Genomic DNA, 25,664 nt, shown 5'->3' on the forward strand with positions numbered 1-25,664 from the left:
ATCAAGATTGGAGAAAAATGAAGAACAGCAACAACATTTGCTTGGCACTCTACTGCTACAGTCTGTGTTCTTCATTCAATCTTGACAAAAACCCTGTCCGGAGGGTAAGATCCCTATTTTAAAGATAAAGACTCAGAATTCCAGAGATCCTAAGATCACAGATCATGTGATTATCAGAGTTGTGACTCAAACTCATGTCTTTTGACCACCATTTTGAAGAGAAAAGGCAATATTTATAAATAATGATATGTAAAACGTGGTTAGAGGCATGAGTGAAAGGTAATTTTAAATTTTAAAGCCTGGATTAATGAAGAAATGAGGCCATGAAATCACTAACCGGAAAGAAGTATAAAAAGGACACCTAGCCCAGATAGCCCCTCCTTCAAGGCTATACCAGAATAGATGGTTTCTACTTGTGGCTCTGCAAAAACACAGTTGTGAGAATTTGATAAGTCAGTTCAGTTCTCCAGTGTTTAGATTTCTTCTTTGAAAAGAGGGAGATAATTTTTATTACCTTGGGTTAGGCAAAGATTTCCTAGGTACAACACTAAAAGCATGATCCATAAAAGAAAAAAAATAATTGAACTTCACCAAAATTAAGAATTTCTGCTCTTCAAAAGACATTGTTAAGGGAATGAAAAGACAAGCGATAGACTGGGAGAAAATATTTGCAAATCACATATTTGATAAAGGACTTGTTTCCAGAATATATAAAGAACTCTTAAAACTCAATAATAAGAAAATAAACAACGCAATTTTTTTAAATGGGCAAAAAATTAGAACAGAAACTTCACCAGAGAAGATATACAGATGGCCAATAAACACATGAAAACATGCTCAATATCATTAGTTGTTAGGGAAATGCAAAATAAAACTACAATGGGATACCAATACACATTTATCAAAATGGCTAAAATTAAAGACTGACCACACCAAGTGTTGACCAAGATGTGGAGGGATTAGAACTCTCATACACAGGTGGTGGTAATGTACAATGTTACAGCTACTTGAAAACCATTTGGAAATTTCCTAAAATGTTAAATATACATCTACTGTATCACCCGGCCATTTCACTCCTAAGTTTTTGCCCAAGAGAAGTGAAAATCCACGTCTATACAAAGACTTGTACAAGAATGTTGATAACAGCACTATTTGTAATGGCCATAAACTGGAAAAAATGTCCATCGACAGAAAAAGGTATAAATAAATTTTCGTATATTTATATAATGGAATACTACTTGGGAATAAAAAGGAATGAACTGCTGATAAACACAGCAACATAGATGAACCTCAGAATAATTATGCTAAGTGAAAGAAGCCAGATCAAAAGAATACAGACTTGATAATTACATTCACACAAAAAAATTATCAATTGCAAACTAATCTATAGTGACAGAAGAAAGATCAGTGGTTTCCTGATATGGGGAGAGGGTAGCAAGAAGGAGCAGGAGGGAAGGATTATAAAGGGACATGACGAAACTTTTGGGAGTGATGGATATGTTCACTGTCTTGAACGTGGTGATCATTTCACAGGTGCATACATATTCAAAACTTACCATTTGTACACTTTAAACACATGTAGTTCATGATATGTCAGTTATATCTCAATAAAGCTGTTAAAAAAAAACAGGAAAAAAAGTGATAGTAATAACAACAGTAAGGTATTGGCATAAAGATAGATTAGTGGGAAGAATTGAGAATCAGAAATAAAAACCACATTTATTTGGTCAATTGATTTTCAACAATGGTGCCAAAAAAATTCACTGTGGAAAAGATCATCTTCTCAATAAATTGTGCTGGAATTAATGTATATCATATAGAAAAAAAATGACTCATGACATCCTACTGAAAAATTAATTCAAAGTGGATCATTGATCTTACATAAGATCTAAAACTATACAACTGCTAAAAAAAAAAAAAAAAAAGAAGAGAGGGAGAGAACATACTTATGACCTACATTTAGAAAGTATTCCTTACCTAGGACACAGAAAGCATGAACCAATAAAAAAATTGAAGAGTTGAAATTTATTAAAATTAAAATTTTGCTCATCAAAAGATTTTAGTAAGAAAATGAAAAGGCAACCACAGATTGAGAGAAAACATTTGTAGAATACATACCTGACAAAAGACATGTATCCAGAATATATAAAGAACTTTTACAAATCAATAATAGAGAGACAAACTACCCAACTGTAAAAACAGAGAGAGCTTCCAGGACAGGCCAAGAGGGTAGCCCCATTCCTTCCAGGTCATTCTTTTTATAGACAAAAAACCCTGGACATAACACAACAAACAAACATAGGAAAATTCTGAAAGGTGGAAGGAAGACAGACTACCTAGAAACCTTGGAACTTGAGAGAGGACAGCAATGAGTTTTCTTTTTGCCAGGAGTTGGGGCAGTGGAGAAGCCTGGTACCTGGAATCGCCAACAAGCATGGTGGGGAGAGGGGTGAGTTAGGGAAGCTCCGAGAAAAGTCTGCTCCTCTTAGGCAAAATTCTAGGAAAAGGGTAGCCTAACATAAGAAAAAATCTGTTTGACAATACCTGCCCTACTTCAGCCAAACACTCTGGAAAAACTTCATTACCCCCAGCCCTCTGGCCCTACGGTTTCAGCAGGAAACAGGAATCTAATGTTTTAGACACACACACACACACACACACACACACACACACACACTTTAGCAGAAGCAGGCAGGGACACCGATTCCCCAACCTGAGTGGTGTTGGTGGGGCCAAGTGAAGAGAGATCTTCCACCCTCTGCCTAGCGGAAACAGGCAGTGCTCCAATCCACCGTCCTGGGTTGTGTCAGCTGGGCCCGGCAGGAAACCAGCCACCATCCCCAATCAGCAAGTGGAATGAGGTGGGGTGAGGATGCTGCTCTTCAATCAATTAACAATCTAATTCCACGTCCTCAATTCCTCTCTCGCCCTCCCTTCATTTTGTAGTACTCTCCTGAGTCACGAAGGAAACAATCCTGGTTAAAATTCAACTCTCCACCTGTTCCATTACTGTACTCACACAGCCAAACAAGTCTGGAGAAAAATGCAAAAATCACGCTGACTATGTTCACATTAAATTCCTGACCAACCGCAAGTAGCCTCTTACCATCGCCTAGCAAGTTTACAGTATCCACTCATTCTCTCTCCTCTTCCTCATATGACTATTTCTAATCTTTTCCTTTCTTCTCAAACCTTCAGTATCCCCTTCCCATAGCCAGTGTTACCTGTTGACTCTGCTTCCTCTTTCACTTAGAGGAAAATAGAAAGGAAGGAAGGAAACAAGGAAAGAGAGAGGGAGGGAAGGAAGGGAGAAGGAGGGGAGGAAAGATCAATTAGAAGATGTACAAGAAATGCCATAGGATGATCCCCAATGGGTCACACTCTTGATAGACCCATCCCCCTGAGTGAGGGAAACAACTTGTGACCTGACTATAGCCAATAGAATGTGGCAAAGATGACAGGATATCACCCCCTGATTATGTTATGTTGTATGGTAAAGGTGAAGGGATTTTGCAATGTAATTAAGGTCTGTAATCAGTTGCTTTTGAGTTAATCAAAGGGGAGATTATCCTGGTGTCCTGGGTGGGCCTGATCTAATCAGGTAAGCCCCTTAAATTTTAGTGATAATGTAAGTATTCTAAACCTTAGATCTATCAGTGTCTACACAACAGAAACATTTACCAAAACTCAAAAAACTATATATTTAAATGAGTAAATTTTATTGTATTTAATTTTACCTCAATAATTTTTTTAATTTAATGTTAAGACACCACACCCCCCTACCCTCAGCCCCCAGCAATGGGATTCTAACAGCAGGATTTAGACACAATGACAGGTTGAGAGGTAGAAGTTATTTCTCCAGAATTTGCACAGCAGACTACTGGATAGGTACTTCTTTGTAACACTATTCATTAGGAGGAGACTGAAAGTTTGATTCAAAGGACACTCATTTCTTTGGTTTAATACATGGCCTGAATATAATCTGAGTATTCCTGAGTTTTCCCATACTTTGAAAAGCAGAATAAATAGGAAGATTCAATTCTTTAACCATGTTACCTTTTCCAGGCTCATTAGGTGTATTCAATTAGATAGTAATGTCTATGGCTTCTTTAGTGCCACAACACAGAGTTGAGTAGTTGCTGTAGAGACCGTATGGCCTGCAGAGCCTAAATATTTATGATGAGGCCCTATGCAGAAAAAGTTTGTCAACTTCTGCTTTAGATAGAAGAGAACACACTCTACATCTATTCCAAATAGGAATGAAACAGAGATAATGAAACTGATAAGACATAGCTGATGTGTATACACTTATTAAGAAATCTAACAAACAATATTTGCAAAATCTAGTTCAGCTAACATGCCACTATTTTATAGCTTATATTTCTATAAAAGCATTAAAATTAGCAATTGCTATTGGAAGTAACTCAATGGTATATTTATTTTCGCCTGTCTATGTACCCCCGGTTTTATTGGATCATAAACCTAAATGCAACTGTTGTCTTTCTGGGACTATCTTACATCCAGCACTCAGGGGCCTGGGCCCTGGTTTTACTTATTCCTTTTATGTCTACACTTATGGCTCTGATAACTCTTCATATGATGCACTATAGCCTGATCTATCAACTAGAAAAATGTAAGTAAATCGTACTTTACATTAACTTTTTGTTTTTATGGTTTTCTTGACACGTCTCTTTTCTCTGATTCCGTATAACTTCTCTTTCAACTTACAGAATTTGTAGATTCTGCCAGTTATTACACTTGAGAGCAACAGAGTCTGCCAGAATATCAAGAATCTCTATCTTCTTTTATTTTTCCCTTGTTAAAAAAGTTTTAATAATGGAATATTTTAAACATAAACAAAAGTAGAAAAATATCATATATGAACCCCATCTATCTAGCGCTTAGCTTCACCAATTATCAACCCATCTCCACTCACTTTTTCCCCATCTCACCTGGTAATTTTGAAGCAAAACCTAAATATTACAACATTTCATTTATGTGCATGTGTGTAATAATGACATTGTGATTATGTCTTTTTTTAAGTATTTAACTTATATATAACACACACACACATGTATGGAAAGAGGGAGAGAGAATTTAATAACATCAAATATCTGGTCACTGTTAAAATCTCTCTGTTTACATTTTTAAAATTTGTTTATTTTGTTTTGTTTTATAGTTCAAATCAAATCCAAAAGGTCCCACACATTCCAAATGGAAGATATGTCCCTTAAACCATATATATTGCCCCCTTCATCTCTGTCTCTTTCTTTTCAATATTTTTTTTAAGAAATATGAACATTTCATAGAGCATTTCCCGTAGTCTAGATCTTGCTGATTACATCCACATGGTTTCATCCAACAGGTTTTCTCCCTCTGTATTTCCTGTAAATTGTCTGCTAGACCTAGATGCTTGATCAGATTCAGATTTTTTTTTTTTTTTTTGGCAAAATTCCTTCATAGATGGCAATATGTACGTCAGTCAAGAGGCATAATATCTGATTATCTCAGCTTTTGCAGTGTCAGCATCCATTGATGATTTTTGCCTAAATCCGCTACTCCCCCGGGGGTGGCAAGGTGGTGATAGTCTATATTTCTTCTTCTTTTATTACCTGAAATAATAAAAATATCTCCTTATCAACAATTTAATTATGCAGAGTCACAGTTTATGTAAGAAAAAGAAGACAAATGTTTAATTCTTCCCATCTATTTTTAGATTTTCAAAATAATGAGTTGATCTTCAACATCTTCCAAAGGTGACCTTTAGTTGCTTTTTTTTTTTTTTGAGGAAGATTAGCCCTGAGCTAACATCTGTTGCCAATCCTCCTCCTTTTTGCTGGGGAAGATTGGCCCTGGGCTAACATCAGTGCCCATCTTCCTCTACTTTATATGAGACGCTGCCACATCATGGCTTGACAAGTGGTGTGTCAGTCCGTGCCTGGGATCCAAACCTGCGAACCCCGGACCGCAGAAGCGGAGCGCACACACTCAACGGCTGCGCCACGGGGCTGGCCCCTAGTTGTTTTTATTAAACTATTATTATTAATTCATGGACTTCAATTTTTCAATGTGTTTCACTCTACTACAATTATTGATGCTCAAATTGTTCCACGTTTGGACAGTGAGGTCCTCTTCATGCCGATCCTCAGTCCTTCAGACAAGCTTCTGTTGTCTTTGCTTGCTTGCTCTCTGGTTTACCAAGAGATTCTGTGGGCACTACATCCTTCCCTAAACTTTGCATCATCTCTTTTTCCAAAGAACTATGTTTCCTTTTCATGTATGATGGTATTTATAAACTACAATCTTGGCAATGGGAATGTTCACCACTATCTATCTTAGTCTATCACAGTTTCTAGGTCTTTTCAGTGCACAAAGCTAGAAAATGGTTTTTTCTTTCTAAGATAATATACATTATGGATGATACTAATACCCTAATCCAAACCAGTGCTACAGACTTTTGTTTAACCTTATCAAACTAAAATCTTTTCCTCAGGGCCGGCCCGTGGCTTAGCAGTTAAGTGCTCACGCTCGGCTGCTGGCTGCCTGGGGTTCGGATCCCAGGCGTGCACGGCCGCATCGCCTCTCCGGCCATGCTGAGGCCGCGTCCCGCATACAGCAACTAGAAGGATGTGCAACTATGACATACAACTATCTACTGGGGCTTTGGGGGAAAAAAATAAATAAATAAAATTTAAAAAAATAAATAAATAAAATTAAAATCTTTTTCTACTTCTTCCCACGCCAAAAATCCCAGTTCTCAATGATAGCAATGCATCTGCACATTTGCTTTATCCGAAGGACGCACTACCTAGACTAACACTACCACCAGCAATATGATTGTTGAAAACAGTTTCAGGATTCTTCTTGAAGTTTTTTTTTTTATGTTATAATCCCCAGGAATGTATACTAAAATTATTATGTTTTAAAGTCACTTGGTACAGTCCTCTCTGTCTGGTTATGCCACTAACTTTATACACAATTAAGTGCATTTGTTCCATTTTCCTTTACACTTTGAAGTATTTTCAAAATTTGGTTTTGTTTTACATCATATATATAGTTTCATGTATCTAAAATTCATGTACAAAACAAGTTCTGCTATATTCATATATCCTCTCCTAGTCCTTTAAGTGTCCATTTATGTATTTTTAAAGAATTATTCTTCCATTATTTTAATAAAGGAACATATTAAAATTTTACATATGTGTGTATGTGTCTCTATGTATATGCATTATTTTTGCCCTTCTTAAATAAGCAGTAGCATATTATTCACACTTTTCTTACCTGCTTTTTTCATTTAATATAACCTAGGGATTGATTCAATTCTGTGTAAAAATATTCTCCATTCCTGTTTATAGCTGCATAGTATTCCATTGTATGGTGAACCATTGTTTATTTCACCAGTCTTATATTGATGGACATTTGAGTTGTTTCTTTATTTTTGCTATGTTAAGTAGGTTCTAATGAAGATCTTGGTGCAGATCTCTGTTTGCATTTTTTCCCCAGCATATCTTTAGGATAGATTCCTACAAGTAGGATTGCTAAGTCAAAAAGTAAATCCATAGATAATGTTGCTTTGTGTTGCCACAGTCCCTTCTGTAGTGCTTGGACCATGTCACGTTTCCAACAAAAATGTATGAGAATGCCTGTTTCCCCACAGTCTCTCCAACAGAGTACATTGTCAAACTTTTGGATTTTTGCCAATTTGAGGGTGGGAAATTGTATTTCAGTGAAGTTTTAATTGACATTTCTCTTACTGTGAGGAAAGTTGAACATCTTTTCATTGCTGTAATTTGTATTTTTTTCAGTGAACTATCTGTTCATATATCTAGTCCATTTTTTCTATAGGATTGTGGACTTTTTCAATTTTTAGAAGATTTTTATATATTGGGGATATTAACCCTCTATGATAAAAGTTGCAAATATTTCCCATTTGTCATATATTCTTTAACTTCGCTTGTTATTTTGCAAGCACAAGGCTTTTTTGGGTTTTTTGGTTTTGTCTTTTGGGGAGGTTTATGTTTATAATCAAATTTATCAATCTTCTCCATTATTGCTTCTAGATTTTGAATCATGATGGAAGTTTTCCTCACTCCCAGATTATAAAGGAATTCACTGAGATTGTTTTTGTCTTTTGTCTCATATTCTTTCTTTCTTTTTTTTTTTTTTACCTTTACATCTCTGACCCATTTGGAAATTATATTAGAATAGGTTTTAAGAGTGAACTCAATTTTATCTTTTTTTCATATGACTATCAAGTTATCTAATATCACATTAAAAAATCTATATTTTCCCTACTAATTTGAGATGTCACCTTCGTTGCACACTGCCACTTGCATTTCTGGAGTTTCTATTCTGTTCCTTTGGTCAGTCTATTTGTCTATCTTGTTTAACTCTGAACTTAATTTCTAACATATTTTACTTTTAGTGGTACTTTTACTACTACCACTATCTCTACCACTTATCTATACAACTAGCACTGATAGCAATGCAATGAGTTGTATTTTTAAAAATTAAGCACATTCACCAAAGTTACTTCATTTTCGCCAGACACCTGTGAGGTAGGCTGGAGGGGCACTGTGGTATCCTTTTACAGACCGGACTCCATACGCTTTGCCTCTGCTCCTGTGGCACCCTGAGATATCTCTACCATTTCATCCACCACGTTATGTTGAAATGATCTCTTCATGAATACAATTAGCAATTCCTGTGTCTTATAAATACTTGGAATATGGCAAATGCTCAATCAGTGTTTGTTCTTGTTAAACTGAGTGCAGAAACTGAGACATAATTTAATTAAATGACTTGTCCAAGACCTCACAGAAAATTACGGAAGTGGAACCAGAACCCAGGCCTTATTTTTCTCAGGCTAGAGCTCATTTATTACACCTCATACTAAGGCAGCAAAGCAGGGAAAATATCATCCACAGAAGCCTCTGCCCCTGTTTCTCAGAGCTTCTGTGGTCTGTGGATAACAGCTAAGGAGCACACACCCTCCTGGTAGTCTGTGTAATGGGTTCAATATGCAAAAAGGTGTCTGAGAGATTGTCTCTGTCAGCCCTGAATAGCAAAAAAGGGGAAAGTATAAAATATAAACTTTTATTGAAAGACCACTTTAGCATTCTCTGGTGTGTGTCATTGTCAAATATCAAATAATTCTCGGTATTTCAAATATATACAATATGTACATATATATAATTTTTAGATTCCCGTTTTCTAAATAGCTATTCAGCATCCATCCATTTGCTTCCCAATCTCTTATTTGAAAATATATTCATCTGAATAAAGAAGTACAATTCTTCATATAATACAGATCTATATGATCAGTTCTGTTTACTGCCAGCCTATTGTAGTCCATATGTTACATATTTTAACATGCGATAAGTTAACCTTTCTTTGGACATTTATAAGAAAAACTATTATTAGCTGCAAGTAAAATTATAATAGAAAATGTTCACCAGTCGTTTACTTTACACAATACTCTATAAAATTAATATTTTGGGGTTGTTTTTTGTTTTGTTTTCTATTTCCAACTTATAAGATCACCAACTATGATGAAGTAAAACTCTGTCTTCCCTCTGGCAAAGTATATAATCCTTATTTTGGCTTCTTCCTCTCTGATGACTAAATTGGAAATTCCTCAAAGCTGTAATTCAAAGCCATAGGTGACCTTAAAGAAATGATTTTTTATATGCTACCTTTTATTTTAAGGTAACTTTTCAAATGTGGACCATGCATTCCATTATGTTTAGCTGTCAAGCACAGCCTTCATTTGCATTTCTTCCCACTGCTATAATTTTGAGAACTGGCAGGTGACCAAAGAAGAAAAAATGTGCATCTACCATCTAGAGTGCAATGTAGGCTTTTTTTATTGTAATTAAGTAGCATAGATATTCATGATTAGATCAAGGTCAGAGGAGCAGAACATCAGAGCCAAGGACTTAAAGGTACAAAGAATAGAAAAATTGCTTTCCAAAGTTTTTTTTTAATAGTAATAGCTATAATCTTTAAGTTTTGCAATAAAACGTTTAAAATAGCTCATCTGTTTTATTTTAAAATGTGCACGCCTAGTGTGTTTGCCATGCACGTTTAAACTGGAACTCGAAGTCTCAGTTGCATTTTCATTCCAGTTTTTTTTCAAATTCTCTTTTCTGCTCCTGGTGCAGAAAAGCAATTTGAGAATTATAATGACAATGGATTTTTTTTTTAATGCTGAGTCTACATGACACCCAAAATTATTTGTACAGAAGGCATAAGTTTTCTATTAAGTCTAATGGATTAATCCAAAGAGGTGGTGTGATATTTAGATGTAGATGTTTTCAACAGGATATCCTTCCTAACATTCAGTGATAACGCTGTAGTTTGACGGGACAACTCCTGCTCCCCTTCGGTAGACATATTACCAGATAGTTCCTTTTCTTGCCCTTTCTGACTAGCTTATTGTCTCCCTCTCAATCCAGCTAATCAATTTAGGTTTATTCCCTCCCTTCCTTCCTTCTGACTTACAACCCGTCTAGCACACTGTCCACTCTTTCTCAGTCTCCTTAGCTAACTTTTCTCCTCTGATAGTCTCCTAACTGATGGGGAGCCCTAGGATTTATTCCAGGGAACTCACCTCTTCTCTTCCCATCCTCTTTGCCTAAGAATCTCTAGTTCCATGGCTTTTAATGTCAATTACACACCAAACATTCAATTTTATGTTGACCTCTCCCCTCACCTTGAAACTCACCTATCCGACTTCCTGTTTGACATTTTGGCTTGGTTCTCTAACAGACACCTCCAACATAAGCTGACCAAAACTCAACTCCTGAGTCATCCAACTGCAAACTGACTCCTTTCTTGTCTTCTCCATCTCAGTGTAAGTCACTATTGCCTCGTTGTTGAAGGGGGAAAAAATGTAGTCTTCTTCAAATCTTCTCATTTCTTCAACCTCCCCTCATGTTAGAAAATCCCATTGATTGTTCAAAAACGCATGCTATTCTGTTCTCTTCTCATTGCTACCACTATGTCCAAGTCACCACCACCTCTTGCTTGTCCCCTAACTTCCTCTCTTGTCCCCTAAAATCCATTGTCCATACAGCTAACACAGTTCCAGTGTAACTTTTTAAAAATATACCTCATATGATATCTCTACTTTTCATAAAACTTAATGGTTTCCCATAACACTGAGGATAAACTCCAAGCTTCTTACTTTGGCCTGTAAAGTCTGACCCCTGACCAACTCTTGGACCTCATCTCCTTCCAATCTTCTTCTCACTAACTGGGCTACTGCCTCATTGGCTTTTACTGTTCCTGAACCTCTCCCAGCTCATTCTACCTCATGACATGCCTGGCATATGCTTCCTCCAAGTCTTCTTACCTACTTGTAGTCATTCAATCCTCAGTTCAAATTTCAACTCTTTAGGTCTGCTTTATACTCCACCTTACAAAGGGTCTCTATCCTATCAGTCCATTTTGTTTCCATCATTGAACTTGCCATACTATTTTTCTGCTTGTTTAGTGTCTCCCCTACCAGAAAAAAAACTCAGAGATTTACAGGTCTTGTGCACTGCTGTACTCTCAAGGCCTAGAAAAGTCCTTGGCACATAGTAGGTACTTAATAAATATGTTGAGTGAATAACTGATTACATCCACATTTGTTTGGCATCAATTATGTACACTTGCAGTGCTAGCTAAAATTTTAGACCTCATTCATGCTTAACCATTTCTTGTTCTTAACAATTTTGTTTTTCTGTCTTCATATCACCATATTAGATACAATTTTACTTGTTTGAATAAATTTCATTTTTCAAAATGTGTATTCAATTGAAGCCAGTGCTACTCAAAGTCTAGTCCATGGAGAGTGCTGATGAATGAACTGTTTGTTATTGGTATGCAACAAAATAAATCCAGACACTGAGAGAAAACGTGTAGAAATATTTATGGAAAGTTATTTTTTTGTCTGTTGAATCTAACAGTAAAAATATCAAGACATATTTTGTGTGCCTTTGTTTTATTTTATTCTTTATGTATTTCATTTTTATTATACTTCAGAAATGTATTGACCATGATTGTTGAGAAATTTTTTTAAAAAACTGATCTTTTAACACAGCTAGTTTAAGAAGCACTAATCTAAGCTATCTTCCTTTAGAAATAATATGATAACAATATTTAACTGTTTAATAAGATTGAAGGTATCAATTTACCATGAATTAAAAGCAGATCCAAATTTATCTTGCAACTGATAGTGATTTGTTTACACAAAAAAGGAATAGGGAGTTTAAAATATATTATATTCAATATAATGAATTTAATAAGTAAGGGGGAACTTGGGGAAGATATCTTTGGAAATAGTCTTTCACCATGCAGATAGTTACCATTTCATAATAAAGTCTCTTTGAAAGCACAGACTAAGTTGTATCAATGCCAGTAATAACCCTACTATCTCCACAGCACAGTTTTGCAAGAGTTGAGCAGAGAACAGTTGATGAATAACAGAGACAAGATCATAGGAAAAGGTCAGGAATTTAAGCGCCTAGCCCAGACCTGTTCAAATTCAGTATCTAGACTGTTCATCAAGACATTCTCAGTTCTCATCTTACTAAAACTTTAAGTAAACTAATTGAAATAGCGTGGAAAGTCTCATAATTCCTGCAATAATAAGGAAAAGTCCCTATTACTTCTTTCTAAGAGGTACAAACCTTGGCCACTCACAGGTGCTTCTGTCCCCTTGGCCTTCTCAGTCCCTGGATTTTCATCTGTGTCTGGCAATAGTGACTAAGAAGAGGCACTAAGAAGTGACTATAGATATGAGCCCATCTGTCAGCAATCATCCCGACACACTTCCACTTGACCTAAACACACTTCACAGCGGCCACCAAAGAGCCATTGCTGTAATCATTCTTGGTCACTACCAGTTTGGGCTGGATTTGATTCAGTGACTTGGAGGTGAAAGGCTCCATATTCAATTACCAGGGCCCCAGCTTCCTCAATTAATCAAAGGCTGACATAATAGCTCTATTACAACTCTTAAAGAAAAGAGATCGAATCAATATAATCACTCTATAATCATAAAAAGAAATATTAATAAATATTCTTTATTTAAATATAAAAGCCAATACTCTGTGGCATATAAATGGACTTGGTTAGAATGCATTTCATCTAGAATTTTATTATAGGAAACTTGAACATAATCAAAATGACTGTCAAACTACCCTTTGAGTATCTATAGCAGCCTTTTTTGGGGAAACTCAAACATTTTCACATTCATTACACCATTTATCCTGCAACCATGGTATGGTGTCTATATAATTTCTGGAAAGATTTATCTGGTCAAAAAGAATTTTGCTATGAAAAATTGTAACAATTATGACGGCACAGCTGAACTGCTAACTAAACGGCGGTCTCTTGTCTGTCATTGTATCAGGATGTCCTAATGGAGTCAAAGAAAGGGTGAAATCTGAAAGATCATAAAAGGAGCAACAATGAGGTTGCAAATCACCAGCAGTAAGTGACTTAAACATCTAAGGTGATAAAATGCTTCTGTTGCTAACGCAACAGCCATATAAACCCAGAGGAAACTCCTGGAAAAGTCAAAAGCCAACTAATCCAATCTGAACTTTTAGTGACACTATCAACATGTATAAAATCATTTAAAGAGTTCAAAGTTTAACATTATGTCTGAAATTCAAGGATAAAGTCAAAGCAGAGAATGCATTTCCCTTCATCTCCATGTCAAAATAAGAAACTATCCTCTCCCTGACAAGTAACGTCAGGATTATTTATATAACCATTTATATTAAAAAATAGTACCAGTTCTTTGTGTTAAGGCTCTAGAAGAAAGTTCAGGTTGTCTTATTCATTAATGAGTTAAGTTAGAGACTTCTGAGAGATTCTGAAATCTTTTACTTTGGTGTTTTATTTCGTTACCTTTCTTTCCCTTTTTAATATGTTCCCATTGATCTTATCTTTTTCATTTTTTACATCAGCTGTCAGGCACCACCTTGGGCTGGTCACCGTGAAGCCAGAACTCTTGTCAGAAGCTTGTTCCTTTGAATTCAACGCCTTGGATGCTAAAACCGTCTGTTACTTTACTGCCCTTCATCCTTGCGATTGTCATCTTTCTGATTGACATCTTGGAAAACTGAAGAACAATTCCTTTACTAATACATAATATCTCCAATTATTTGCAAGTTGCTCCCTCCTGACAACCTTTGGGGTGTTTATTAATGCACCGAAAACATGCTGTCTGCAATATTGCCACCTTGGCAGAGACATGACAAGCTGGTTAGACCATGCCAAGGAAAATATGGTGGCTGCTATAGTAAACTCTATGAAGAAGGCACAAAAGTGTTCTTGACCCTTCTCCTTCTCTTCGTTTTTCAGCTCCTATACAGAATGTGCATTAGGCAGGTAAGGAAGGGTAATTAACACTACCATCCACAACAATAAAATGATTGCATGTTAACATGACAAGTAAACATTTATTTTCACCCCAACAAGCGCTTTCCCATGCACTTTGTCAGGCAGTTATCCTATAAATGGTTCTAATCATTACGGGCTCTAATTTCAAGAGCTAAGTGTGGTCAGGCAGAGGCATACCCGAGGAGAATCCGAGGATGTTGTTTCTCCTGTAGAACTATAAACATCTGTCAGTAAGTGCAGACAATATTTCAGAGTGCATAGTCATAAGGCAAAAGAGTAGCGCAGGAAAATATGAGATCTATGGGCAATTACCCAACCTCCCTTTAGCCAAAGGTTTTGCCTTCCTCTTTCATGAAGCCTTTAAAAATTGGTACTAACAAGTAGCAAATTGACTGATTTGAGTACCGCCTCCACTGTACTCTTGGGTATAAGTACTAATGAGCAAGTGATTCTCTCCCCACCCACTCTTAGTTCCTTGGTGAATCAGTCTCTATGCTGTGGAGAAATCAAAGGGAAAGCACTAAGTCTAAAGTATCTTTTATAAATATATGTGATTTTAAAAAAATTTTAATGTGGTAATGGTCAAAGACTAATTTACCTATGAAGAAATATAAATAATTATAAAAGTCTTTGAAGAAATTTGGGACTATCTTTCTTGCTAACCCCAACTTGGAATTTAGAAAGCTAGAGTGAGTTATATTCACAAATCATAGAACAATAGAGCTGAAACGAAGTTTAGAGATTAATTTACTCAATTACTTCATTTTTGAAGGGGAGGCTGATGATCAGGAAAATTAAATGATTTCAGAGGAGTGGGGAGCTCGCACTGTTAATAGTAGTGAAAGGACTTCTGACCTTTAGCACGATGCTTGCTCCTCTAAACCAGGGGTCAGCAAACTTCCGTCTGCAGGCCAACTTCAGCCCACTGCCCTTTTTTGTATGTCCTGCAAGGTAAGAAGGCTTTCACATTTTTATGTAGTTGAAAAAAATCAAAAGAAGAAAAATATTTTGTGGCACGTGAAAATTATACAAAATTCAAAATTCAATGTCCATCAATAAAGTTTTATTTGAACACAGCCACTCTCATTTGTTTGTCGTACTGTCTGCTTATGCGTGAAAACAGCAAAGTTGAGTAGTTGCAATAGAATCCATATGTGGAGATATTTACTATGCGGTCCCTTACAGAAAAGTTTGCCAACCCCTCCTCTAAACAATGCATGAAAGCTAGAGTGAGTGAGCAGATTCAGCCTCCCTTTGAGGGAGGCTATTCTATTCACAATAGTAATAGCTGGCACACACAAAGAAAAATATTACCCATGTATATGTTCATTTATATCATAAAAATGTCTTAGAATGGAGAAATTAATAATGAGTACAAAATTACTATGTGGTCTCTAGCTGGCCTTGAACCTTCTGTGCAAATAGCACAAATTACTGATTCTTTATCTTCATAATACAGTGACATCTGGTATTTCTTTTGACCAAGTTGAAGCCTTCTCTGCAAAGTGTCATATATTTTTCAATTTAGCATAAACTACAATAAATTTTGATAAACTAATTTTTAAACATCTCAGTAAATCTATATGCTCAGTTTATTGCAAAGAACAAAAACTAACACTTATTGATCACCTATATGTGTTATAGCTTCTAAAAGATGACTTCATGGTACCTAATTTCATCCCCACAGCAAGCCTATGTGGCTGATAGTATCATCCTGAATCTGAGGCTCAGAGACATTAAGTAACTTGCAACTTGCTCGCGGTCACCCTACTAGTATATGGCAGAGCAGCCATCCCAATTTAGGACTGGTATCAATGCCCATACTTCACTGTTACCCACAATGCCTCTCTTGCAGCTGGGTTAAAAATCCCTGATACAAACCATATAGGTTCCAAAATTACATACAGTAGTATTACGCCAGAAACTTCAAAGAAAATGGTTAGAATGTACTTCTCAAGGGAGGCAGAGGAAACCTCCATTGGGATAGGCTGGAATTAGATCTTTGCTTCCATATGAAGTAATCACCAGGATAAAGGCAATCAATGTACCAAGAATAAAACATCGTAGAATTCCATATTTTAAATTTAATAGCCATTATTGACCTTCAGTTCCAAGACATACATTTAAAATATGTTGATATTAAGGCCAATGATGTTGCCATTTGACATTACTGGCCATTCAAAGGTGAAAATGAATCTCTATTGACAGCAATTATTTCTGAATACTCAGAGGCTTGTATGAAATAAAAGTATTTAAAATTTTAAAAGGGGATGATTTCAGAACTTGAGGCAGAAGCAGAAATGATTTCAAGCTTTCAAGACACTGGGGCCTTTTCTTAGATTAGGCAATATATTAATATTGCTTCACTAAAGATTAATAGTACATTTGCCACATTATTAAGTTAACAGGTTTCTGTGTCTGTGATTCATGCCGATAATAACTTTATTCCTATTAACAATAATTCTCATTTGAAATCAGTAACAGAAACTTCCAAGTTGTGCTGGGAGCCTTTCAGTCTTAGAGTAATTCTGCTGCCAGCACTTTTTTTTAAGAAACATCATTCATTTTCCTCTGATTGGGGGATACGTGCTTAATAATTTTATTGAACTAGGGCAGAACTAGCTAATGTTCCTTCACTCTTGCCATCTGTACCCAACCGAAACAATTATTGTTTACAATCCTCAGGGTCAAATTAAAGACTGGAATATAAATTATCACCAGGACATATTTTATATAAATAGAAAGAGCGTCAATGAAAATGTGGTCCATTCCTGGGTTTAGACAGTTAACTTAGCAATAGGCTCATTTTAAGAGTAGTGGGCTTGTTTACAGCTGTACTGACTTATGGCTCTGATTCTCTGTCTACCTTCTTAAATTGTACATTTGATAATAGAGAAGTAGTGAATGTTTCTAACGAGAGTTGTCATCCGGATGTTCGAGCAGAAATGCTCTCCCAGGATGGCGGTAAGGCAGGAATCTTAATGTAATTCATGCCTTGTAAGAAATATAGTTTGGAGATTCCGTTCCTCAAGGACAAGACTCAGGTTGACTTCCTCTCCAAGCCGTGCAGTAGCTTTGCGAGCCACTGGGAATTAAAGAAATACTCTGTGTTACCAATGATAATGATGAAGATGTGATGATTGAAACAACACTCATGAACTTCTAGAAAAAGAAGAGACGCCCCCTTTCCTGTGACACTGTGTTCTAGTTCTGATGTTATAACCTAACAAGAGGTTTGAAATACTTGAAGAGGCTCCAAGTTAGCGTTGGGATTTTAGTTAGTACTGGGGTTATTTTAAAAATGAAGACATTCTAATACTACATTGAAGGTTTGGGGTAGAGCAGAGGGTTTGTTTTTTTTTTTTTTTTTTCATTTTTTATCTGCTACTTATTTATTTTTTTCATGTAGTTTACTTTGTGGTCCACTAGAACCACACAATTGGTTTAAAAGGAGAGTATAGACACAAGTATGTTTTCTATCTTTTTTCTCATGTTATTTGGCTCATGTCAGAAACAAGGCCAATCCAAGGAGCCCAAAAAGACAGCCCACACAAGTAATATGTTTCAACACTGGGCCCCTCTTCTTAGGAAAAAAAATCATTCCTATATATTTTGCCACCAAACTAGATGTTATTTAAGGGATCTATTCCAGCCCAATACTTTTTTCCATCAGGGTGAAAACAAACGTTCTCAATACCTTCTGCTGGTTTTTGCTTTATTGTTCAAAAAAAAGTTTACTTGCTTATATGCAGAACTTAAGTTATTTGCTTTCTTATGTGTCATCCTAAGCACAAAATTAGGGCTACTTTTACTTTTCATAGGAAAATTAAGATAGACTAGATGACAAAAGATTCCTCCATAAAGAATCAGTCGTATTGTCAATAGGCTAAATAGAGCTCCTCTTGCATTTTGTCTGCCCATAATTGGAATCTTGAAGAACTGGAGACCATGCAGCTCATCTGTCACAGAGTACATGCAAGGAGCAAGTCTTGTGCTGAAGGATGCTTTCTCCAAAGTTAAACCACTGTCTTCACGCACACTGCTCCCCACCTCAAATACAGATTCCTTCAGGATATTATCTGCAGACCATGAATTCCCACCTGAATTTGGATGGATTTCTTCTGCCAATTGCAGCAATAATGTCGTCTGCATCCTACCACTGTTAATTCTGGCTCCTTTTATGGAGTATTTCAGCACCTGCCTATTTCTCTCTAAGAGAAATGGATCATTTCTGTCGGCATGCATTAGTAAGTACAATTGACCATCTCAGGTGAATTGTTTGCAACTTTTTTTAAATAAAAACACTCTGCTAAGACCTAAGCTAGCTATATGCTCTGGAGGAGGGTCAGATTTTGACAAATTGGGGAGAAGGTGAATTTGTGAGTGATAACATCCAGCTTCTCAAATCTTCACCCAGACATCAGTCTCCCACCTTATTTCCATCTTTTTATCCTTCCTCAGAAGATACATCTGATGTAAACACATGTTGAAACTTCCAGCACTACCAAAAGGCCTATCCTTCTTCAAGTAAGGTGGTCCTTACTCCTAAGTCAATACTGACTGTGTTCCTAAAAATTAACACAGGTAATAAACCTAAGACATAATGCCTGGCTATACATCTGAACCAGTAGCAAATTTATTAAAAATTAGTACTGCGATTCACAGTTTCAATATAGTACTTCTTCAAATAGTAAGGTGTATAGCAATGATTTTCAAACTTTTTTTGCAGCTCTATTGAGATATAGTTGACTTATAACATTGCGTAAGCTAAAGTGTACAATGCGATGATTTGACACACATGTATATTGCAAAATGTTTACCACAATCAGATTCATTAATATATCGTTTACCACATATTACCATTTTGTTGTTGTTATGGTGAGAACACTAAAGCTCTAGTCTCATTTTTTTTTTTTTTTTGCTTGAGGAAGATTGGCCCTGAGCTAACATCTGTGCCAATCTTCCTCTATTTTATACGTGGGATGCTGCCACAGCATCGCTTGACAAGCAGTGTGTCAGTCCATGCCGGGGATCCAAACCCACGAACCCCAGGCCGCCGAAGCAGAGCTCACGAACTTAACTGCTACACCACTGGGCCAGCCCTGTCTAGTCTCGTTTTTTAAAGTGAAAACATTTAACGCATCTTACTCAGAACACAATCAATAGACCATAAAATAAAATTTCTCTGATTAAAATGGAAAAGAAGGCACTCAAGTCCATTCTGATCACACTGGGCTGCCCAGCTCTGGTCCCTCAGGCACTGTCATGGAACAAGAGGACAAGGGCTGGTACGGAAAAACCAGGCTCAGTCTAAGAATCAGAGATGTGGGTCTCAGCTCCTGCTTTACCATTGAGCTACTGCTAGGTGGCTTTGAAAAGCCACCCAGCCTTTCTTGTGTTCTAATTCACCTATTTTCCTCATTGAGGGGCATACCCTACATAAATTTTGGGTCCCTTCATTCTGTCAGACATTTAAAATCACTCAGGATGACATCAGTGCCTGGAGTGTAGTCCTGACGCACAGTGAAGCTCTATAAATGTTAGCTCGTATTGCGAGTCATCATTTGCAGGGGACCGGTCTCACTGTTTGGTGGACATAAACAGAAAGCAAAGGGAGTTTGAAACTCTTAAGAAATATCTTGTAATGGTAACCTAATGTCTTATGCTCTTCTTGAGAAATAATTTCATTGAAATAGTTAGGATCAGGCATCTAGAAGATTCTCTTCTCTTGGTTAACCTGTTCTTATTCTTAATTCCTCCTATTTAAAGATCTGTGGAGACCATGCAGTTTTCTAGTAACACATGGTTATACCTTTTGTTGTTTCTCTATTTATAGAAGTTACATTTTAGAGTGTGTGCTTCCTCTTATTTACCAAAGCCATCAACAAGGTCACTCCAGATCACACCACAGGGTAGATCTGTCTTTGGAAAGAACTCAGAGTGACTTAACTCACTTTAGTTTATTCCATTATCTTCAATTATAGAGGCCTTTAGTACATAACTTTTTAAAATTTATTTCTTGAGACAGTAATCCCGACATTATTTATTGTAATAGGTTTAGGCGAACTACAAATCTTAATAGGTTTTGACAATCCCTAAATCTAAAAAAGTGCTCTTTTGTCTGCCAACGTAGAAATCCCAAAACCAGTATTTACTGAAAATCCCAAAATCAGTATTTACTGAATGCCCAGCACTATTTGAAGATACAAAAGAAAAGTGAGTCCACTCAGCAAATGCACTATTAAACCCTCAGCAAGTACACTATTAAAACAGAATGAAGGCAGGACAAAATGAGAGTAAATTTATATTGCAAAATGCTCAAAACTTTGGCAGTCTTGTTCAGTATCATGAAAATCTAGTCTGAGCTCCCAAATTATGCTTAATTACTAAAAAGTTTATTTGAATTGGGCTACTTTAGGAAAAATTGTTATGGAACATGGCTGAAAGAACTACATTAGAAATACTTCCTGAAAATAAAGAATCTTAAATTCACTTTAAATATGAGCGACTTCCTGGGGCCGGCCTGGTGGCGCAAGCAGTTAAGGGCCTGCGCTCTGCTGCCGCGGACCGGGATTTGCCGGTTTGGATCCCCGGGGCGCACCAACGCACCACTTGTCAAGCCATGCTGTGGCGGCGTCCCATATAAAGTGGAGGAAGATGGGCATGGATGTTAGCCCGGGGCCAGTCTTCCTCAGCAGAAAGAGGAGGATTGGCAGATGTTAGCTCGTGGCCGATCTTCCTCACAAAAAAAAAAAAAAAAATCTAGGAGCGACTTCTTGTTGGACAATTCTCTGCTCTTGCGTGTTTGAAATCATGTCTATTGTTAAAGAAGGATATGTTTTTTCTGGATAGATGAAAGTTAGATGGAGTTATCTAATATATTGTTTGATGTTAATGGACTAAATATTCCCCTTCAAGATTAGTAACAAGACTTGTTGGGCAGGAAAAAAAAAAAACTAGACTCATTTTTTAAAAACTGAGCTATGTTCCTCTGAGTACAGAATACTGAATTCAGTTGTTTTAAATCAGAATCCATTCATTTATTCATTTACATACCTGTTCATCTATTTGCATAATATTTTGCTATGGGAATATAAAAAATGTGATGATATGCATCTTTTTAACTAGATGTTTGTTTAAGTTTTCCATATTCTGCTTATGATTATGAAAGATTAACAAGTTTTAACACATAAGCACAAACTTAGGATACTTTTTGATAATAATTTATATAAGTGAATTAGCCTAATATTAAAATTTCCTTTCACTTTAAACCCAAGTGCCTTGAAAATGTGAGTAAAGAATATAAGTATATAAATTATGAACAAACAAATATTTATGAGTTTCTAATTTGAAACTAGGCACCTTTGTATACATAGCCAATTAACCTCATGATAAGCTATCAAATAAGTCAAAGGTCACAAAGATAAGTGTCATTTGAATTCAGGTCTTCTAATTCTAAAGCCATTGCGTTATTACTATTATTATTCCAATTACCAGCTATACATAGCTGTTAGATTATAGAAGTTAAATGATCAGTGTTAATTTGGAATCTCTACTTCTCTTTCCAATTAAGGCTATGAAGTGAATGAAAAAATTATTTCATCACCACAGTGAGTAGTTACTCCTTAGACCTCCCACTCCCCCCTCCCTTCCACATTCAGTCATTCCCCTTCCAGGGATCGTAGAGTTTAAGAAGGCAGATGGTGCAGGCAACGCCCGCTGATTGACATGAATAATCACAGACCAGGCAGAGAGTGAGGGATGGCAAAATCTCACTCAGTTGGTCCAGCAAGAAACTTAATAAAGGACGAAATAAACTTACTTTTTTTTATCTAGCTCATAAACAATGCAACAAAAGAGAGGTTTCTGATTCAAGATATGACATTCCTGAGTTTATCACCTAAAGAAATCAAGAAGTGTATCACCGGGGCCGGCCCCATGGCTTAGCGGTTAAGTGATCACGCTCCGCTGCTGGCGGCCAGGGTTCGGATCCCAGGCATGCACCAACTAACCGCCTGTCCAGCCATGCTGAGGTGCCGTCCCACATACAGCAACTAGAAGGATGTGCGACTATGACATACAACTAACTGCTGGGGCTTTGGGGACAAAAAGGGGGAAAAAAAAGGAGGAGGATTGGCAATAGATGTTAGCTCAGGGCTGATCTTCCTCACAAAAAAACAAAAAAAGAAGTGTATCACCATACCAACTATAAAAAATCTCCAAACCTTCCAGAACTGTGAAAGGCAAAGACTCGATATGCTCGAAGTGTTTTATCAAGACTGTATTTTCCTAACATTATATGTGAGCAGATTTATCTATTTAAAAATCAATCTTAATTCACCAAAAATCTAGAATCAGTGATATCATTGTGATTTATCCTCTGTCATAATTGGACATACTTTATATTAGCCTTTTTTAGTTCATTAATGTTTACTCCATGAGTACTTCCTTTCCTTAACATTAATTAAAATCCTTCAGTATGCGGCTTTTAGTAGTTAGCGCTGACACACACAAGTATTGATCTGACTAAAATTAGCCTAATTAAGATTGTTATTAAGTCTTACACAAAGCAGAAGTGTACAACACAGTAAGTAGCAATTATCCTGGCTTTTAAATAACATTTAAATTGAAATGTGGATGAAAAATAGTCAAATATCTGCCAGACCTTCTTCTTTAAAATAAAAACCTGAAAATTCAAATTCTAACTAAAAGTCCTTTATAAGTATAGCCAAGGTGTGGGTCCCTTTTTACATAACCAGTAACTTCTACTAGTTCTTATAATTGCCAATGATATGAAGTGCCTTCTTTGGTTGTAACCAAACTCAAAAAGTTAAGAACTGAGTCAGAGATCCAATCACCTTTGTCAAAACTCAGATGATTTTGGGAAAACTACTTTTTCTCTTAATGGTTTAGAATTACTTTTCCAAGAAACACCACAGTGCCTATCCATTGCAAAATACCTGATAGGAGGAACTGTGTAAACACCAAAAAGGTAACATGTAAATACCTAACCTGAATAACTTATTCATTCAATTGTTCATTTGTTTAATAAAAGCACATTAGTGTTCTCAGGTTCTTATTTTGAAAGTTGACGTCAACATTGGAATTAAATTTGAGGTGCAGTAGACCATCTACTACACCGTGTGAAGCAATAATCGATGCCTTCTAGATACATTTGTGTATCTGATCTCCATGTAAATGAGTTAATCTGTTTCATACGCAGAAAATAAAACACAAACTGAAGCTGAATCTCCTGACATGAATTCCAGGGGTCTAAAGAGAAACAAAAGATGGATAGCTCAGTTCAAATACAGGAACACCTCACTAATAGGAGAAACAATAAAAGTAAAAAACATATGCCACTCTTACAGTGGGTGAGAAACGTCTTCCACAAGGCAGCAGATACAAATGACAATAAAATTATAGCTGCCTCTGTGAGAGTGGTTAATGGACACCAATATGTCCTCACATGAGTGAATTTCCTGGTCTGGGAATTTGCCAAATTCATGGATCCAAGGACAATTTCTCAAGGACTCAATAGAACCTTATACTTAGGGTTGTGAGCTTATATATCAGAGACTCATACATTAGACTACCCACAAAAAAAACCCATAGTTTTCTCAGTGAGTAAATTTAGCCAATAACTGAAGAATCTTAACATATCTAGTTTTTAGTATTAGACTTTGCTTCAGTATGAAATGGCAAGTGCAATGCTACTGTTTGAATAAATTCTGACTTTCTTTTATTTCATTGTGGTCTAATTTGGAAAATTATTACATGGTAGGATAATGAAATAAACTATAAGAGCTGTAAGATTCTTATGGACTTGTCTGCAACCACATAGCCAATATTAAAACATACATTACTTATCTGAATATAATACCTCCTTCGGAACCATTGTGCTTTATCTTGTAAATACAGATCTGCTAGAGGTTTAAAATGTGTACATTCTGATAAACTACACTCTGCTTTGGACATTTTATGATCTCACAGAAGTTAAGAATAAAAATGGAGCAGGTTAAATTTAAGTTGGAATCAAACTTTGCTTTGAATTTTTAAAAAGTCATTTTTCCCTGGCACCAGAGTGCAGTAGCAAATAAAAAGTGAATATAGTTATCTAGATCCTTCAGGTAAAATGTACCTTGCCCTAAAACATTTGGGAAAATGAGTTAAATACATGTGCTTTGTTTGAAATTGTCTGGAAAACTGCCTTTTGTTGGATTTTGCTAGATCAGGTCTCAGTGCTCTGTGCCAGCGTAGTGCTTCTCAAAGTTTAATGTGTGTAGGAATCTTCTAGGGATCTTGTTTAAACGCAGATCTGATTTAGTCATCTAGGGTGGAGCCTGAGATTCTGCACATCAAGCTCCCAGGGGCTACGTATGCTACTGGTCAGGAACTATATTTTGAGTATCAAGGACAGAAGAAGAGGCCAAAAGTCTGCTCTCTGAAATTTCATACTTGTGTACAGGCAGCAGTGGCCCAGGTAAAAATGCTGCAATTTCTCATCAAGTCAGAGCTAAAATTCAGGAGCAGGCAATAGAAGCTGATGACTAAACTAGATGTTGGCCAACCGAGGCAGCTCATAGTTCAAAGCTGGCCCGTCATCTGTTTTTGCATGGCCTGAAAGCTAATTATTTTCACAGATGAACATTTGCAATTGATTTGATGATAAGAAACAATATCTTTGAACGCCAATTAAATGAAATTGCATCACCTCCCTCAAAAGAATTATTGTTTTGAATTTCATCCATAAAAACATTTGCAGAAATTTATTCCCTCTCTTGATGTATAAGTACCTACATATATTCAATTTTGCCTTTTGTCCCACAAAAACTAAAATATTTATTACTGGCCTTTTACAGAAAAAAATTTGCTGATCCCTTGTCTACACTATTGCCTCTAATACCATAAACTTTCCTGGATAAAATATAAGCCTTTTTATATAGCACTAGTGATAACCATAAAAAGGGGGGCTTGGTGTTATTCATCTAGATTATCCTCAATTAATTAGAATGAGGGGTGTCATAGAAGATACTCGTAGATTTTGAATTCTAAAACAAGAAAGCAAAGACAACTTGAAAACTTATTCCTACCCCCCTCAACACTTTCTTTAAAGTTCATATAATTATCATGGACAATATAATTTGTGCAATTTGAACAGCTTAATTTTAATCTAATATCTGAACATACCTGTATTAGTTTGCTAGGCCTGCCATAACAAGATACCATAGACTAGGCAGATTAAACAACAGTAATTTATTTCT

At 36.3% G+C, this 25,664-nt stretch overlaps 1 protein-coding gene across 1 annotated transcript in view; it reads left to right on the forward strand.

Moving 5' to 3' along the window:
* SLC15A5 (solute carrier family 15 member 5) overlaps positions 1-25,664 on the forward strand; it is an 89,799-nt gene that overhangs the window by 12,784 nt on the left and 51,351 nt on the right. The window contains 5 exon segments of the mRNA XM_058557404.1: positions 4,463-4,637; positions 14,170-14,282; positions 14,285-14,388; positions 18,462-18,534; positions 18,537-18,647. Of these exon segments, the coding sequence (XP_058413387.1) occupies positions 4,463-4,637; positions 14,170-14,282; positions 14,285-14,388; positions 18,462-18,534; positions 18,537-18,647 (576 nt within the window).

This window comes from Diceros bicornis, chromosome 17, assembly GCF_020826845.1.
Source record: "Diceros bicornis minor isolate mBicDic1 chromosome 17, mDicBic1.mat.cur, whole genome shotgun sequence".
In the NCBI taxonomy this organism is placed as follows: domain Eukaryota; kingdom Metazoa; phylum Chordata; class Mammalia; order Perissodactyla; family Rhinocerotidae; genus Diceros; species Diceros bicornis.